The sequence below is a fragment of the Mchenga conophoros genome, linkage group LG3, assembly GCF_057382185.1.
Source record: "Mchenga conophoros isolate Kocher_MC1m ecotype Shallow Benthic linkage group LG3, M_conophoros_male_GT1.1, whole genome shotgun sequence".
Lineage (NCBI taxonomy): Eukaryota > Metazoa > Chordata > Actinopteri > Cichliformes > Cichlidae > Mchenga > Mchenga conophoros.
In genome coordinates this window covers 18758566-18778361 of record NC_140528.1, presented here as the reverse complement: position 1 = coordinate 18778361, position 19796 = coordinate 18758566, and the positions used below count along the sequence as shown (strand labels likewise).

The window sequence follows — 19796 nt, the reverse complement described above, 5'->3', positions numbered from 1 at the left end:
AAAAAAAATCTTCCTCCAGATTTAAGAATGAATCTTTTCTTATGGACTCAAACAAGTTTTGCTGAAAAACTGAATATGGAACAAGCAAAGCTTAATACTAAACAATATATATATTAGCTGTATAATACCAGTAGGCCAGCTCTAATAATAATTTAGTATTGGCTTCGCGGGCCAAATGTAATTAGGCTGTGGGCCAAATTTGGCCCGCGGGCCAGAGTTTAACACCTATGGATAAGAATAACAGATTTATGTTTGATTACGCCCGTTTCCAATTCAGTTCCAGTCATTCCTGGCCCCAGGAGGTTGATGGGGGTGGGAGATGGGGGGCAGTGGGTTGTAAGCACAATGTAGATGAGTGGAGGCTTAATGTACTTAAACTTCCAGTCACAGTGAATCAGTGTGTGTCAGTGAATGCATCATGTGTGCTTCATGGCTCCATCTAGTGGACTGATAGTAGAAGTAGAGCAGCTGATGGCAGCTTCCTGTGCCTCACACTGCTGTCTGACTGCATTCAGCTGATATTTGGACAGCACACATGATGGAAAGGAGGATTTTGGTTTATGTGCACATGAATGATTTGTGTTTCCTCTGCAGGTGAAGGTAGAAAGTGTGTGTGAGCTGATGTGAATTGAGCAGCATGGATCAGTGTGAGGACAGAGAGGAGGGAGTCCCTCCCTCTAAAAGCACTCTGTGTGGGGAACATGAGAGCCAGACCAAAGCTCAGAGGTGAGATGACCATCTCTAACTGTCCATGACTCTTCTCCATGTCACAGCTCAGCACTCACATCACTGCTCCATCATTATTCACACTCATACCTCTGTGTGTGTTGTTTTAAAGCCCAGAGCTGTGGGGCGTACCAGGCTCAGCTGGACATAACCCTGAAACTAATCCAGAGCCTGGACCTGAACCCAGCTGTGTTTCCTTAAAGAGCAACTACTCGAAGGATGTTGGTGTAAACTTTAACAAAAGACTGTTATGTGACAAAGAGTAAGTACATTATTTTTATGAGATTGTTCATCATGTCTTTAATTTAATATTTCCAGTTTTTCCTTCCTGTCTCATGAAGCTGTGACATTTATTGTTTTTCTTTTAGGATCAATAAGAGGCCAGAATCTCCTGGACCTGAACCCAGCTGTGTTTCCTTAAAGAGCAACGACTCGAAGGATTTTTATATAAACTTTAAAGGCTGTTCTTCTGCTGCTGAGAGGTAATCTGTGTCTAGATGTTGTTCCTGACTCTGTATTTTTGAATAAATCCTCATGTTTAATATCAGCTCAGCTCTTTTTCACACATTTCTATGTTGGTATGTGAAGCGGTGTGTGTTGGAGTGTTTCCACAAACACAGCAGTCAGAGTGGAAAGAGTGGATGTTGTAGGAGGTGTTTGTGTAGTGAAGAGGCTGAGTGTCTGTAGGACTCCAGCTGCTCCAGCAGGTGTCTCCTTTGTGCTTTGCTTCAAACACAGTGTAGGGAGGAGCTTCCACTCAGGTGTTTCAGGTGTTGCTGGATGGAGGAGGACAAATAGTTTTTCCCTTCAGTGACACTTCAGCAGCTCAATGTTCTGGGAGATGTTTGTCTTTATGAAGGTTTATGGATTCTTGTTCTTACTTTGGTGAAACTGAGCAATACATTTTCCATCTAACATTTAAAGTAAATTTCCAGGTGAATAAAAGATCTGCAGCTGCAGCCTCTGTGATGTTTCACAGTCTGAAAGTAACAAATTCAACCAGAGTTCAAACAAAGGCTTAATATACGTGTGTGTTTGATATAATGCCAACAAGTACAAACAGGTGTTCTTACAGGTCTTAATCACAGAGCTCTGATAAGTCTGGTGACTTTCACACTCAGCAATTTTGCTGCCTTTTATTTTATATTGGCCTTTTTAAAGCCCTTCAAAGTCTCCCACATTCATACAGAGCTTTTAACACCAAACTCCTTTACAGTCCTTCTCCTCTCACACACGATCACACGACTGATTTGTCTGCAGCAGCTGTGTTACTGCTAGTATTTTATTATGTGTGTAATCTCCTCATATTGTTCCTGTGGTTTAGTTTGACGTCCTTCTGCAAACTCAGCTGCTCTGTTGCTGATACACGTCTCCATGAATATGATTGATCAGATGCTGCCAACACCATGTGTTTCATGTGAGCGCTCAGCTGAAAGCCTGGGTTGACTTATCGAGTTAATAACAAGCTTCACGTGACTGTGAATGCTAAAGTGAATCCAGATAAAGGAAAGAGACCCTGCTAATGTTGGACTCACTTCTTAGTGTAGATCCCAGGAGGAAGTTCAACATAGCCATTCTTTGTGCTAGCTCGACCAAACCTGAGAGCACAGTGCAGGATAATGATCATCATCTGTCTCTGTCAAGGACATTTAAAATCCACAAATAACAAACATAATTATATTTGATCTTTAAAAATATGTTTTCACTTAAAAAGCATGAGCACACTGGTGGATTACAGAAACATGAAAACTCGTTAACAGTAAAGTTAATTTAGGTGTAAACAAAGTGTCAAACATACTGAAGTAGAAGGACTGATGTCTGTGTTAACCCTCACATGGGCTGTACAACATTATATAGGGAGACAAAAACAGAGATTATCGTAGCCATCGCTCTCTCGCATGGACATGGCAGTCTTGCTGTCTGCTGCGAATCCTCCCCGTACCTCCGTGACCTCGTCTGGTATCTGCTCCCTCCTCTGTAAGAGACAGTAAAGGAAAACACGTCTCTGCCCAGTCTTGAAAATCTAATCTTATCATCCATTGTTCTTCTAGGGCCTCTTCTTCTTGTGGCCTCAGCTAACTGCTAATATTTAAATGGCTAACATTAACATGTGTGCCAGCCAGGTTCACATTTATGATTAACTATGATTAATTAACTGATGTTGAAACTGGAGCTTTACTGACCTCTGAAATTCCTCCTAAAGTGTTATTCAGTGTTGTGACAGTCAGCTGCTTCAGCTGCTGCTGGGATGGGCTGTGGCAAAGAGAACAGAGAAAATCCAAATCAGAGTTTTTCTCTGAATTAAAAGGAAACAACAATATATTCTACATGGTGAAACTGATGGTTTCTGGTGTTTGGGTCTGTTTTTCTGTATTTATGCAGATAAAGTGTAAACTCAGATGAATTATACCATCAAATGTTAAAGGAAAATATCAGGATGAGTGTCTGTGAGCTGAGAAGGACGTGAAGCGAGCAGTTTATCCCAGAGCTGAAGCTGCTCTGTGTGCAGAGATGAGCTCAGATTCCTGCTGTGATTGATCAACAGTCACAGAAATGTAGACTTGTAGTTATTACTGCAGTATGGTCACAGCAGATACTGATAAACATGTATTATGAGGATGGATGATCAAGTTTCTCACTCTCTCCTTTAAATCTCAGTTTTTTTCTTCTTCACAGTTTATCTGTTAATTTATTAATGAATAACACTGAAAGAGTTTCTGTTATATTTCCCCTTGAACATCAGCTTATTAGGGCGGCATTAGGAAATAGCCCCCCTCCAAAGAATGAATAAATGAATGATGATAATAATAAAATGATTAAAAAGCAGAGCTCAGAGTGGTAGAATGGTCAAACATGGATCCACGGGTGGTTCAACTGCATTTGGTGACGTGACCAAAGCAAATCTTTCAAATAATCCCACCATCAACGGGATGTTGTCTCCTTTACTACGGTTACTTTACTTGGTCACCGTGTGAATTTCTTTGAAATGAACCAAATTCTTTTATTTGTCGGTTGTTGCATATTTAACCTCTACAGTCAGGAAAGGAGGAGATGAGGCCTCAACAATGTTGGGTTGTAGCTGTGGTTCAGGTTAGAGTGAGTGTCCATGGAATAAATGTAAGTCAGTGAACTGGAAACATGACTGTGTTCAAACTTTGTTTTCCTTTTTATAATGAGTCTAATCAAAGGTGGACAGAAGTATCTCCACTGTGACTTTTCTGTGTCACCATCAGAGCTTCTGCACAGTGTGGAGAAAGATCCAGGACCACAGCTGGACTGCAGACAGCCAGTCAGAGCAGCTGTGTACAAAGTAAGACTGAACATCTGTCTGCTGATGGACTCATTTCTGAAAACTGGACTTCTTGTGTTGTTCAGACATTGAAGAGTTTTCTTTCTCTTTAGTCTCATTGTTTTTCTTTCTTTCAGCAGATGTTGGTCTGCAGGAGGTTTTAGATGAACATAAGATCAGTCTGAGGAGGAGATGTGAACGTGTGACTGAAGGAAGTGATGAAACAGGAAGTAGAACCCTCCTCAACACCATCTACACTGAGCTCTACATCACAGAGGGACAGAGTGAAGAGGTTCATACCCAACATGAGGTGAGGCAGCTGGAGACAGCTTCCAAGATGGACGCCCTCCATGACGCTCCAATCAGGTGCCAGGACATCTTTAAAGCCTTACCTGACCAACAGAGACCCGTCAGAGTGGTTCTGACCAACGGCGTGGCTGGTGTTGGAAAAACCTTCTCAGTGCAGAAGTTCACTCTGGACTGGGCAGAGGGCTTGGAGAACCAACATGTCAGTGTGGTGGTTCTGCTTTCATTCAGGGAGCTGAACCTGATCAGAGATGAGCAGTACAGTCTTCTGGAGCTGCTCCATGTTTTCCATCCAACATTACAGAAGGTCACAGCAGAGAAGCTGGCTGTCTCTCAGCTTTTGTTCATCTTTGACGGCCTGGATGAAAGCAGACTTTCATTGGATTTCACCAACAGGAAGCTGCTGTCTGATGTCACACAGAAGTCATCAGTCAGCCAGCTGCTGACAAACCTCATCCAGGGGAATCTGCTTCCCTCGGCTCTCGTCTGGATAACTTCCCGACCTGCAGCAGCCAATCAGATCCCTCCTACATGTGTTGACAGGCTAACAGAAGTACGAGGCTTCACTGACGCCCAGAAGGAGGAGTACTTCAGGAGGAGATTCAGTGATGAAGAGCTGTCCAGCAGAATCATCTCCCACATGAAGACATCCAGGAGCCTCCACATCATGTGTAGTATCCCAGTCTTCTGCTGGATCACTGCTACAGTTCTGGAGCACATGTTGACTACAGAGCAGAGAGGAGGGCTGCCCAAGACCCTGACTGACATGTACTCACACTTCCTGCTGGTTCAGACAAAGAGGAAGAAGAACAAGTACCATGAGGGACGTGAGACGAGTCCACAGGAGCTGACGGAGGCTGACAGGGAAGTTCTTCTGAAGCTGGGGAGGCTGGCATTTGAACATCTGGAGAAAGGAAACATCATGTTCTACCAAGAAGACCTGGAGCAGTGTGGTCTGGATGTAACAGAGGCCTCGGTGTACTCAGGAGTTTGTACAGAGATCTTCAAAAGAGAGTGTGTGATCTTCCAGAAACCAGTCTACTGCTTTGTTCATCTGAGCATTCAGGAGTTTCTGGCTGCTGTCTACATGTTCCACTGTCACACCAACAGGAAGACAGAGGTGGTAGAAGGTTTTCTAGGGAATTTCCGAGAAGAATACAAAAACAGATCTTTTTTTAAGAACATGTTCAAGTCTTATAGCTTCCCATCAATGGATGTCTTTTTGACTAAAGGCATGTATAAATCCCTCCAGAGTAAAAATGGCCACCTGGACCTGTTTGTTCGCTTCCTTCATGGCCTCTGTCTGGAGTCCAACCAGAGACTCTTAGTAGGTCTGCTGGGTCAGACAGAGATCAGTCCAGGAACCATCCAGAGAGTCATCAACAACCTGAAGAAGATGAACAGTGATGAAATCTCTCCTGACAGAAGCATCAACATCTTCCACTGTCTGATGGAGATGAACGACCTCTCAGTACATCAGGAGATCCAAGAGTTCCTGAAGTCAGAGAACAGATCAAAGAAGGAACTCTCTGAGATCCAGTGCTCAGCTCTGGCCTTCATGCTGCAGATGTCAGAGGAGGTTCTGGATGAGTTGGACCTGCAGAAGTACAACACATCAGAGCGGGGACGACAGAGACTGATTCCAGCTGTGAGGAACTGCAGAAAGGCTCGGTGAGTCCAGATGTGATCATTAACATCATTGATCAGTGTAGGTTAGTAGTTTAATTTTGAAAATAAAATCAGATTGTAACCACAAAGTGTTTGTGTCCGTACGCTGCAACCTTCCACACCATTCCTTTATTGTACAGACTCAGCAGCAGCTCCATGGATCCCAAATCCAAGAGTGGAGAACAGATTTGAAGTGTGTCACATCCATGCAGTCACAGCTGTTTCCACCATGTTTCCACTGATATTAATCCTGTTCAATGACACGTTTCATATCAGTGAATATGTTCTTTAGGACGTCCACTGACATGTTTAAGTGTCCTGCTGGAAATCACTCAAATCATCCATGAAATCCATGAAAAATCCTTTTAGTGTTTCTAACTTCACCCTCTGTCCTCTCTCTCTCTCCATCCTCCTCACTGCTTCTTTCACTGATAATCACACAAACATCGTATTCAGCTACAAAATAACACAATAATATCATCTGATGATCATTATTATAAGAGCAGGATCCATATTTGATATCAGAGTAACACACTGCTTGGTTATGTGCAGTCATCATCAGTGACTGTGGGTCAAACAGAAGCTCTCTGATTGGTTGCTGACCTTGGTCACCTGTCCACTCTCACCTGTTTGTGTTTGCTCTCTCTTTGCTGTCTCCATCCTCTCTCTCCTTTCTCTCCCTCTCTGTCTTTGTACGTCACTCAGGTCCAATGGAAACAGTGACCTTTACAAACCAATCAAAGACAAACTGATCCATGTCAGGTTATAACAATATTCAAAGTGAATACAGGCTGCTGCTGGACACAGACAGGTAACATCATTTTGACTTGCTGTCACCTGGATCTGGACTCATAAACACTGAAGCCCTGAACAGGAATACAAATCATTTTCTGCCAACTAGCGACACAGCAGCAGATAATGGCTCAGAAAGCTAAAATGAGCCAATCATTTCTGTGTTTAGTTCCCCTGAAATCAGATCTGATATCAGCAGCTCTGAGTTCATTCATCATTATTGTCCAGTGATGAGATTTCTGCTCCGTTTGGTAACAGTCAGCAGGTTTTTCCTGCGTGTGGACGTGAACAGTCGTACCTGACAGCAGGTAGCAAACAGAGATCATCTTTCCAGCTGGAACTCTTCACTGAGCTGAACTCATTCAAAATGTTCTGGAGTCAAAACAGGAAACAGTCCAAATGTGTGTCTTCACTCTGACTCTGGATCAGATCTCAGTGACAGACTGTGGACATTATGGAAGCCTAAATGTGACACCATCTTCCTCCTTAATCTGCAGATTAAAGCCAAACAAAGATTCTCATTAAAAGTCTGCAGGTCTGAGAGAGACTCAATCGTTGTGTCATGTCAAACACAGTAAGAGGAGCTGAAGCACAGATGTGAAGAGCAGATTCATCAGATTATGACCTCACTCTGTTTTGTCTTCATATACATTCAGTCTGTGTTTATAATGCAGATTTTCTGCTTTTATAATAACACATTTTATATTTTCTATCATCACAGACTGACTCAGTGTCGACTCTCAGAGTCTCACTGTGAAGTTGTGGCCTCAGCTCTGAAGTCCAGCCCCTCCCATCTGACAGAGCTGGACATGAGTAACAACAACAACCTGCAGGATTCAGGTGTGAAGCTTCTGTGTGCTGGACTGGAGAGTCCAAACTGTGGACTGGAGACTCTGAGGTGAGTTCACTGACTGCGGCTGTTGTTGTTTTTCTATATTTCAGGTCTTTGATTGATGTTTGAAACTTTCTTTAGTTCCTAAATGTTCAGGATGTGTCTGAAGACAAATGTGAAGAAGTTTGAGTGCTTTCAGAAATGTTGTCTTTCCAAAGGACTGAACAACAGTTTTTCCTTTTGGCTCCAAACAGAAGTGACAGACTTGAGCAGGGTTCATTTAAAGGCTGACAGAAGTGGAGTGGTGACGGGGAGATGTTTGACAGGACAGTGTTTCAGCCTCCACAGGTTCATGTTGTGCTCCATCAGTCAGTGAAGATGAAGTCAGTGCTGATGAGGCTGTAGAGTGTGTGAGGGATGTGAATGAGGATGATGAAGATCTGATGATAGCAGATAAAAACAGGCTGCAGAGACTTTGAGCCATACAGGGCACACAGTGTGTGTACAGAACAGCTGAAATCATTATGGAGGCCTCACTGGAATATGGAAGCATCACAGTACAGCTTCAGTGAAGCATTAAAGTCTCTGATATGAGATGAGAAATGAAGCAGCCAGAGCTTTTTCATGAGTGGAAACCCACTGTGACTGTGAGCTGCTGCTACAGCCTCCAGATTAGCCAGCAGCTCATCCTGCTCAACATTTCCTCACCAACTTTAATGGAAGTGTGATGTTTTCAGCTGGAGTGATGGTCAGGGTGGCCTCCCTCTCCTCTTCTTCTCCTCTTCCTCTTTCATTTGTAAAGCCACTTCTGCTGCTTTCATTCATTTGGAAGTCCTGTAGCTGAGTTTGGGAGAGACTAACAGCCTCGGCAGCAGAGGGGAGAAAGGCTGTAACACCACCACTTTACTCTGTTCTACCTGTCACATCATTTTATCAGGAAACAAATATGCTCATGTTTTTACTATGTTTGTCTTGAAGATGTAAGAAGATCACATGGTGCTTTTTATTATTGTGTTGGTTTGTTTCCTGTCTCTTGGATGGAGCCCAGCTGTGCGTGGCCCCTGGGCCTGTGGTCAGAGTGTGTGCTGGATAATCCGGCCCAGGATGAGGCCAAACTGACATGGGATGAAATGTCTGTCACATAATTGAGCTTTGTGAGAAATGTACGACTTTAATGTGAAACGTTCAGAGTTTTTTCTCTTGTTGTGTTTGTTTGAAGCTGCTTCCTGTTGGCTTCAGCTGTTTGGAGTTTCCATTTTCTAAACTTCTACATTCTGAACCTTCTTCAGCTCTGAACAGATGATGAAACACTGAATGATTTCAAGCTCACACTTTGTCTAATAAACTTACATCTTTCATTCTTTATACAGATTGAGGGGCTGTGGTTTGTCAGAGATCAGCTGTGATTATCTGGCAGCAGCGCTGAAGTCCAACCCCTCCCATCTGAGAGAGCTGGACCTGAGCTGCAACAACAAGCTGCAGGATTCAGGAGTGAAGCATCTGTGTGGTTTCCTGGAGAGTCCAGGATGTGGACTTGAAACTCTGAGGTCAGTCAGCATGTTTTAGTTGTGCTGAGATGAATATGATGTGAAAGTTGTGCTGACACTAAACTGCAGACATCAGGCTGATATTATACTGATCCACACTGAGGATCTTCATGGTAAAGTCTGTTTTCTTCTTCTCTGGTTTAGTCCATTGACTGCAACAGAACAATGTTCACATTTCAAACCTTCAAAGAAGAAGAAAAATCCTCCACTGGATAATTCACTGTGAAACTCTCCAACTCTTCATTCCACCTTAAAGTCTGTCTGACACTGAAATCCAAAGCAAAATGTGCGTTTGCTTTACAGACAGCAGTCCAACACAAACATACACACATCATCCAAAACACAGTCCAACATCCAAATCTCCTCCACTGCCAGCATGAATGATGGGAAAGAGAAGGAGGAACACTCTGACATTCAGGGTTAGAATGAGTTTCATGAAGCAGACTGTGAAGATCAAAGCTGCATTAGAAAGCTTACATGAATGAATGAGTGGACAGAGATCATCTGAAGCACTTCAAAGGCTTTAAATCAGCACATTTCTCTTTATTCTTTATCAACTCTGTTAGTTTCTCTCAGTTTTCTGTGGAATGAAGCTAACAGCAGGCTAATAAGATGCTGACCAATAGGTTTCTATTAAAGGTTGTAATTTGTATATGAAAAAGTGCTTTGGCTCAGCAGGGATCAGCTTACAGGTAGAATACAGCTGCTGGATGGGATTAGCATGTCATAGCTATCTACCAAACTGCTAACTGGGGGATTTCAGGCCATCTATGGATCATTTTTGCTAACTGTTTATTCAGCTTAGGCTCACAGGGCTGCAGCCTGTGCCCTAGCTGTCATAGGGCAAGAGGCGTGGTCCACCTGCACAGGTGAGCAGTCCATCACAGGGCCAACAGAGAGAGACAGAGAAGCACTCTCTCACATCCACACCTACAGCCAATTTAGAAGCACCAATGAACCTAAGCAGCATTTCATTGGACTGTGGGAGAACATCCAACCTCCACAGAAAGGCCAACAAGCTTCAACCTACAACCTTCTTGCTTTAAGGCACTAGTGCGAACCACTTTCCCCCATTTCAGCCCAAATCCTGCATCTTCCTGTTTCTGACTCCAGGCCAGCTCCACTAACACTTTCTCATCAGACACTGCCACATAGTGGAGGAAGTCTTAGTTCCATTTGAAGCTTCAGATTACAGTTAGTTCCTTTACAAAGAGGTGGAGGTGGTGGGGCCACAGCACCATCATCACTGAGTGCCATAGGACACTTAACCTTTGTTTCCATGTGCTGGGAACTTCCTGTTGTTCCAAGGAGGACTGGAAAATGTGTGAAAATCTCCCAGTCAGTTCCTCACAGCACACTTCAATCATTTCCCTCCCACAGCATCAGGACCAGGGCTTTTTCTCTCTTTGATCCCACTAAGAGATTTCCACACAAACACCTCATCAGTGGGACTCTCAGAGCTACCAGCCCTTTGCTACAATCACAAAGCTCTTCATTGAAATCAATGATATCAAAGCTGGAATCAAATGAGTCCAAGTATTCTGCTGATTCAGCATCACATTCATCTTTGCTCCTTGTTCTGCATCCCCACCATGGACTTCATTCCTTTCCAAGCCAGCCTTGAGTGTCCTTTATTCAGCTCATCCTCTGCTTTACTTTTACACCTGATTTTAGCTGCTTTATCTCTCTTTCAACAAGTTTCTGTGCCTCAATCTTTTTCTTCTCTTCCTCATAACAAGACAGCTTCTTCTGCCTGAGAACATGTTGGAGTGATTTACTAATCCAGGGCTGCTTATTGGGGAAAATACTTCCTGTTTCCAAAGTAATCCCCATTTTTCCCAGAAAGAAATGTAAGTAGAAATCGATGATCTAAGTGAGAACATGAGCCTTTAAAAAGTCCGAGTGGGTGCAGTCAAAGCAGTCCCTCAGTCCCAGTATAGAGTCTTTGGTCCAGACTGGAACAACTGTGTGCCCAGTTTGAGCTCTCTTCAGTGCTGTGACCTGACAGACCCAGAGGGGCCATCACATCACATCTAGAAGCTCCCCTAATGGAGCCACAACACATGTCCAATAGTTAGTCTGTCTTGTTGGACCAACTGGAAGAAATGATTCAAGGACTTAGTCACAGAACAGAGATTCAAATCTCCAAAATCCAACTGGCTGCATCAGGACATATAGTCTGAAACTCTGCACAGTTTCCTGTTTGAAGCTGCTTCCTGTTGGCTTCAGCTGTTTGGAGTTTCCATTTTCTAAACTTCTACATTCTGAACCTTCTTCAGCTCTGAACAGATGATGAAACACTGAATGATTTCAAGCTCACACTTTGTCTAATAAACTTACATCTTTCATTCTTTATACAGATTGAGTCTCTGTGGTTTGTCAAAGATCAGCTGTGATTATCTGGCAGCAGCACTGAAGTCCAACCCCTCCCATCTGAGAGAGCTGGACCTACATTTAAACAACCTGAAGGATCCAGATGTGAAGCAGCTGTCTGATCTTCAGCAGAGTCCAGACTACAGACTGGAGACTCTGTGGTCAGTAGAGTGATGGAGTGAGTGGGTGGTGCTGTCAGCAGTATTGTACTAAACACAGTCAGTATGAAACAAAGATCCAGTGTTTCCTGTAAAGCTGCAGCTTCTCAGTGAAGCTGTGAGAGGAGAATGGTGACAGGCTTCAGGATTGGACACAAACACTTCCTGTTTCTGACCTTTATGGTCACCATGGTAACGGCTGACACGCTCTGATCAAACACTGTCAACAGCCAATCAGCTCTCTGAACAAAGCAGCACGCAGACCAATGACTGCATTCGTTTCCAAGTTTAAAGCAGTGAAGAACACAGTCTGTAGGTGAGGAAGAATTTAGTGAGAGCAGATGTTTGGATGGAATTCCTCCAGTTAACAGCTGGAACCGTCCATCTGGATTGTTGGGCTTGTTGTTGGGGTTCCTACAGAGCTCAGAGTGGACACACCAAGGTTCTTCTAATGAATGAAAGTCCAAACTCAAACTAGGAGGGAAAAACATTTTCATCAACTTCAATAAAAATCCAAAGATTAGAAAAAGTGAAGCAACAATGAGTCCTAGTACAGTCCCAGCACTGAAGTCCCTGCTGCTCTTTATACTGGATGTGCTGCATCACTGACTGACAGCTGATGAAGAGTCTCTGGAAACACTCGTTTATCTCCTCTGCTCTTCCTTCTTCTCTCTGCAGGTGGAGCTGGTGGTAAACAGGACGGTGTGTGTGCTGAGAGAGGAGGAGCTGTGTCCTGATGATCCAGAGAGGTTGAAGCAGCAGCAGCTTGTGTGTAGAGACGCTCTGACTGGGCCATGTTACTGGGAGGTGGAGAGGAGAGCTTCATCCAGCAGTGACTGACAGAGGAATGAGAAGAAGTGCAGATGACTGTCAGTGCTGCAGAGTGAACTGCTCTGAGAACAGCTCCACTGTCAGACACAATGTAGAGTCCAGCATCATCCCTGTGTGTCCCTCTGGATCTGACAGAGGATCATCAGTGTATCTGGACTGCTCTGCTGCTGCTCTGTCCTTCTACAGTCTCTGCACAGTCTCTGTCTGACTCTGGCTTCAGACCCTCCTGGATCAAACTCACCTGGAAAGACTTTCAAACATCACTCAATAGATTTGAATACAGAATATATTTGATATATACTGTAGATGTACTTTAGAGTTGCAGTTTGTCACTTGTAAATACAGTCTGTGAGCAGCTGTGAGCTGAAAGATCTTTCTAGAAACACGAAATGTTTTCACTCTTCTGTTGCTTTTTCATATATTTCCACAACATTAATATTGATCCCACCTGTCTCACCTGTTTCATGCTTTTATACATAATAACAGGACACGTGTGATCTGAGCGCTGCTGTGGTTGCTGTGCTGCACGTCTTCATTTAGATAACAGAGACATCTAGTGGTTCAGAGGGAGAACTGCATGAGGTGGAGCTGTGTTTTAGCATGGAAAACTTTTTATCTTTTAGGCGCAGATACAAATATGACAAGTATCAGTGTGAGATACAAAAGGTCACATCAGTCAGCAGAGGGAACAGTGATCACACAGCAATGTAAGAATAGAAACATAACAGTGAATCTGGACATGTATACAGATGGAAGCAAACAAACAGGATGTAACACTACATTAAAGGCACAAATGTGAAGAAAACAAACACAAAGGAAAATATATTTGATCTCAGGAATCCAAATCAGATGCTTTAGAGCAGGGGTCGGCAACCCTGGGCACGCGTGTCACAGCTGCCACGTGAAGGGTTAACTGATGGCACGACCATAGCTGGACTGGCCATCGGGCATACTGATGGTGATTTTTCGTTTTTAATGGGCCGATGATGTTTTTTTATTTTTTTGTAACGGTATAAACAATGAAAGATGGCGGATTGGCCGGATGCTGGTCGATGTGTAAAAATAAGTCAGTTGTTTGGTGGTGGCTATGGCGGAGCTTCCACAGAGGCAGCAGGTGGATGAGGGAAAGGGCAGGCAGGAGGAGCAGAGACCCGAGGCGGCTGCCGGTCCGAGTGTCAGGTGAACTGAACTTCAGGTAAGAAGTTATGACCTGCAGTCTGTCTGGGTCAGATATAAACCAAGTTTAGGTGGAGTTTATTTTCCTTGTGCTGACTTTTTACAGTCAGTTATAATAACTCCCACTCAGAGGAGACCAGAGATCACATTAACATGTGTGTCTCTGTATTAACAAACATGACATATTGGCCCAGTTTATTTTTCTTATCATTGTTGTGAGGTGACCATAAATAGCATTTGTATTTTCTGTTGTACAGTTCATTTGCTGTTATGGATAAAAAGTCTTTCTTTGTTTCAAAATAGCTGATAAATATTCGCTGATAGCTGCAAACATCTGTGCACAAATATGATCCTATAAAGTGGTTCTATATAGTGTGTTCTGCCTTTTATAACTTAAATCGGATATTATAGTTGTAAGCTGCCCTAGAGCTCCCTCTAGTGGCTGCTTTGGGTTCGGTTACTTTGGAAAAGGAAAAAAATGAGAACGTGAAGAAGAAATAAAAGATGGCGGAAAGTGATACCGTAATGTTATCGTTCTAAGCTGATACGGACCTTAAAATGTTGTTGCCTTGGACAAGATATGTCTGTAAGTATGAGTGTCGATAAAATAATTATTCTTTTGTTTTGTGTAAAAATGGTACGATAATTTGTACATTTGAAAGTTTTATCTTGTTAGCTTGCAGTAAGAGGGTAACAAGCTAGTTTACAATGTTAGTTAGCTAATACAGTATTTTGTACTTTCAGTTTTACGATGGTCAAAGAGAAGGCAATGGTCAGAGGCCATTCTTCAATAAATCAGCGCAAAAAGGAAAATAAGTCTGGTTATTGGAGCATCGTTATCTCGCTGTCTAGCTGGTGAAACTAAGAGACTCAGGGCGAGGACAGCATAGTAAAAAGACATTAGCGCAGTGGGCACAACCACGAGGAGCTATTTTCAGCACATCAGTTATGAGTCTACGGTCAGGAAAGCAATATCAACTGGATCTTCCAGAAGAGGAAGAAACACCAGACCAAAGAGAAACAAAACAAGTGCACAACGCAGAGGATATGGAGAACAAGGATAATGCAAGCAACGCAGACACACAGGCGGAGTCTAGACGCTCGCGTACGTCCAAGCGTTCGTCCACAAGTTCTGCAGCACTTAAAGCACGAGCAAAAGCAGAGGCTGCACGTGCACAGCTGGCGTATTCAGAAAGAGAAGCAGCTATAATGAAACAAAAAACTGAACTTGAGGCAAATTTACATGTTTTGAGCTGTCAAAAGGCTGTTGCAGTTGCAGAAGCAGAGGTTGCAGTTTATGAAGAAGAGGAGGAGGGACTCTCAAAGAGTGAACTGCGCTATCCATTGGTGGGACCACCCGCCAGTCCAAAACAACGCACAGCAGAGTATGTACAAAAACACTCAGATATTTGCCTTGAAGGATTCAAATTAAAAGTAGATCCACTTGCCTGTCACAAAGCTGCGCGTGAACAATGCGAAATGGCTATGAATGCAGATATAGACAATGACTGCTCACACAGTGCTCAAAAGGCTAATGTTAAAGTGGAACTCCAAACACAACAGAGAGAGAGACTGGATTCCCCCAAACCTTATCCGTACAACACTCTTCAAACATCAACAGAGACACAGGGTGTCCAGGATATTACAAGGTACCTGACATGGAGGGAAATGTTAAGTACTGGACTTTTGCAGTTTGATGACCACCCAGAAAACTACTGGGCGTGGAAGGCATCATTTCAAAGTGCTATTAAAGACTTGCACGTTACAGCTCAAGAGGAGCTAGATTTAATGGTCAAATGGCTTGGAGTGGAGTCTGGTCACCAGGCCAAAAGAATCCGATCAGTCCATGTCTTTAATCCAGCTGCAGCTCTCAACCTTGTGTGGCAAAGACTCGAGGAATGTTATGGATCTCCAGAAGTGGTAGAAAATGCACTGTTAAAAAAGATTGAACAGTTTCCCAAACTAAACAACAGAGACAACACAAAGTTAAGAGAGCTGGGTGACGTTCTGCAGGAAATAGAATGTGCAAAAGATGGAGGATATCTACCAGGCCTCTCATATTTGGACACAGCTCGCGGAGTCAACCCCATTGTGGAAAAGTTACCATATGGACTGCAGGAAAAATGGATTGCAACAGGAGCAAAGTACAAAGAAGAACATAAAGTTGTTTTCCCCCCTTTCAGTGTCTTTTCAAAGTTTGTAAGACAACAAGCCAAAATAAGAAACGACCCAAGCTTTGTCATCACACCTCCTGCCGACACAAGCTTCAAGAAGGAGAAAAGCTTCAGAGGCAGTAACAGGCAAGTGATTAGTGTACACAAAACGGACATTCCTACAGACACTAGTTCACCTCAAAATAGTTACAGCAAGCCTATAGAAAGCCCTGACAAGGTATGCCCAATACATAAGAAGCCTCACCCTCTTAAAAGGTGCAAGAGTTTTAGAGCAAAGCCCATAGATGAGCGCAAGTCATTTTTAAAAGAGAACAGGATCTGTTTTAAATGCTGTGGCTCTACTCAACATTTAGCAAGGGACTGCAGGGCTCAAATAAAATGCATGGACTGTGGTAGCGACAGGCATTTAGCAGTGCTACATCCAGGTCCACCCCCTGCTCCAGCTGAGAGCTCTGGAGCTGATAAAGATGATGGCGGGGAGACACAGGATAGTGCAAATGCCTCAGTTGTTTCCAAATGCACAGAAGTCTGTGGTGATGAAGATAGCCCACATTCATGCTCAAAAATAAGTCCTGTGTTAGTCTATCCAGAAGGCGAAAAAGAACAGGCTAGAAAGATGTACGCAGTGCTTGATGAACAAAGTAACAAGTCACTAGCTAAGTCGCAGTTTTTTGAGCTCTTTAATATTAAGACACGCTCAGAGACTTACAAGCTCAGAACATGCTCAGGACTGTCAGATAATGTCGGCAGAACAGCAGTAAACTTCATGATTGAGTCAATGGATAGTAAAGTAAAGCTCCCACTCCCAAACCTGATTGAATGTGACATGATTCCAGACGACAGGAGAGAGATTCCCTCTCCACAAGTGGCCATGAAGTTCTCACACTTACAGAAGATAGCTGAAAAAGTACCTCCTGTAGAAGAACAAGTACCTATTCTGTTGCTTTTGGGAAGAGACATTATACAGGTACACAAAGTCAGAGAGAGAATCAATGGGCCACACAATACACCTTACGCGCAGCGTTTGGATTTAGGCTGGGTTATAGTTGGAGAAGCCTGCATGGGGAAGACGCATAAGCCCCCTAGTGTGAGTGTTCTCAAAACACATATTCTTCAGAATGGCCGTGCTTCTTACCTCTGCCCATGTCCTAACACGTTTCAAATCAAACACCAGTTAAACACCACACCTAACCCCAAAAAGGACAGGGGAAACACAAACACCAATCAACTGGGAGAAACTGTTTTTGACAGGACAAAAGATGATGACAAACCAGCACTGTCAGTAGAGGACAAAGACTTCATTGACATCATGGAGAAGGAGGTGTATCAAAATGAATGTAACAGCTGGGTGGCGCCTTTGCCATTCCGCTCTCCAAGACCAGAGCTTCCGAGTAACAGAGAGCAAGCATTCAAGCGCCTCCAATCTCTCAGAAAGACACTGGACCGAAACCCTGAAATGAAAAGACAATATATCGAATTCATTCAAAACATGCTGGACAATGACCATGCAGAAGTCGCTCCACCTTTGGACTCAAACAAAGAACACTGGTACTTGCCATCCTTCGGTGTGTACCACCCACAAAAACCTAATCAGCTGAGAGTAGTCTTTGACTCAAGTGCAGAATTTGAAGGACAGTCCCTTAACAAAGTCTTATTAAGTGGACCCGACCTAAATAACACACTGCTGGGTGTCCTTATGCGTTTTAGGAAAGAGCCTGTAGCATTTTCAGCTGATGTGCAACAAATGTTTTATTGTTTTGAAGTGAGAGAGGATCATAGGGATTATCTGAGATTCCTTTGGTATGAAGACAATGATCCCGACCAAGGTATTTGTGACTATAGAATGAGGGTTCATGTTTTTGGGAATAGCCCTTCCCCAGCTGTGGCTATTTATTGTATGAGGCGTGCTGCAGTCGAGGGAGAAGAAGAGCACGGACATGATGCAAAGCAGTTTGTAATGAGACATTTTTACGTTGATGATGGTCTCGCATCCACAGCAACAGTGGAAGAAGCTGTTGAGACACTCACAAGCACTCAAAAGATGCTGGCACAGTCAAACTTAAGGCTACATAAAATAGCCTCTAATGACCACAAAGTAGTGGAAGCGTTTCCTGCTGCTGAGAGAGCCAAGGATCTAAAAGACTTGGATTTAGAGTTGGACGACATACCCCTGCAAAGGAGCTTGGGGGTACTGTGGAATCTTAAAAAGGACTGTTTTACCTTTCACGTCACCACTGAACAAAAGCCGTTCACCAGGAGAGGTGTCTTGGCCACTGTTAACAGTCTGTATGACCCGCTGGGTTTCGTGTCACCCATCACAATGCAGGGAAAAGCTCTTCTCCGTGAATTGACCTCAGAGCAAAAGGACTGGGATGAATCACTTCCTGCAGAAAAAGAAGATGAATGGAGCAGATGGAGAAGCTCATTGAAGGATCTTGAGCGGCTTCAGATACCGAGGTGCTACCTCTCGTTCTCCCAGGCCATTGCTGTGAAAAAAGAACTGTGCATATTTTCAGATGCCTCCACCATGGCCATAGGAGCAGTGGCATATCTGAGAGCTATTGATGGTGAAGGTCAGTGGCACACAGGTTTCATCATGGGCAAGTCCAAAGTAGCCCCAAGACCCGCCCACACTGTTCCTAGATTGGAGTTATGTGCAGCAGTGTTAGCTGTAGAGATGTACGAACTTATTAGAGATGAGATTGACATTGAAGCAGACACTGTCAGATTTTTCACAGACAGTAAAATTGTTCTTGGTTACATACACAACAACACAAAGAGGTTCTACACTTACGTGGCTAACCGAGTGATTAGAATCAGAAAGACTACACATCCAGCACAGTGGTTTTACATAGCCACTAGTGACAATCCAGCAGACACAGCCACTAGACCAATTGCAGCTTCTGCATTGGCTTCTACAAACTGGTTTAGTGGTCCTTCCTTTTTGACACAACACGACATAGAGAAGTCTCACTGTGATAGTTTCACACTGATCGATCCTGACACAGATGCAGAGATCAGACCTGATATAACAAGTTTTGTTACCAAAGCCTCAGTAACACAGCTAGAGCCATGCCGTTTTGAAAGATTCTCTCATTGGATGAGATTGTGTCGCACTATTGCATCACTAAAGCGTGTGGCAGTATCATTCAAGAAAACAAACACAGAAGGTAAAGGCTGGAAGTGTTTCAGTGAAACTAACACCACAGATGAAGTGTCTAAAGCAGCAAAGTTCATCATCCACACAGTACAAAGTGAAATGTTCAAAGAAGAGTACAGATGCATAAAAGAAAATCTGCCACTTCCAAAACAAAGCTGTCTTCAAAGGTTAAATCCAGTTATTGATGAAGATGGGCTCCTCAGACTAGGAGGTCGATTGGCACCTGCTAACCTAACAAAAGATGAGAAACACCCACTCATTATCCCAAATGCTCATCATATAGCCATCCTTCTTATTAGATACTATCATGAGAAGGTAGCGCATCAGGGGCGTCACCTAACAGAAGGAGCGCTCAGAGGTGCTGGATTTTGGATTATTGGCAGTAAACGGCTCGTCTCTTCTGTTATTTACAAGTGTGTTCTCTGTCGAAAGCTTCGAGGACGACTTCAGACCCAAAAGATGGCAGATTTACCTGTGGACAGGCTGACACCAACGCCACCGTTCACTAGTGTAGGACTGGATGTCTTTGGACCCTGGACGGTCACCACACGTCGCACCAGAGGAGGGAGTGCAGACAGTAAACGCTGGGCTGTGCTTTTCACCTGCATGTCCACGAGAGCTGTGCACATTGAGCTCATTGAAACAATGTCAACATCCAGCTTCATCAATGCGCTGAGGAGATTTTTCTGCATCCGTGGACCTGCTCAAATACTCAGATCTGATAGAGGTACAAATTTTGTTGGAGCATGCAATGAGTTGCAAAT

General features: G+C 43.6%; 1 protein-coding gene across 1 annotated transcript in view; it reads left to right on the top strand.

Moving 5' to 3' along the window:
- The first annotated feature begins 945 nt into the window (after nucleotides 1–945).
- LOC146577543 (NACHT, LRR and PYD domains-containing protein 12-like) overlaps nucleotides 946–19796 on the top strand; it is an 82702-nt gene continuing 63851 nt past the window's right edge. Inside the window, exons 1-6 of the mRNA XM_085267673.1 lie at nucleotides 946–953; nucleotides 1095–1208; nucleotides 3960–4036; nucleotides 4153–5992; nucleotides 7503–7679; nucleotides 8984–9160. Of these exons, the coding sequence (XP_085123799.1) occupies nucleotides 946–953; nucleotides 1095–1208; nucleotides 3960–4036; nucleotides 4153–5992; nucleotides 7503–7679; nucleotides 8984–9160 (2393 nt within the window). The remainder of the gene's footprint in view (nucleotides 954–1094; nucleotides 1209–3959; nucleotides 4037–4152; nucleotides 5993–7502; nucleotides 7680–8983; nucleotides 9161–19796) is intronic.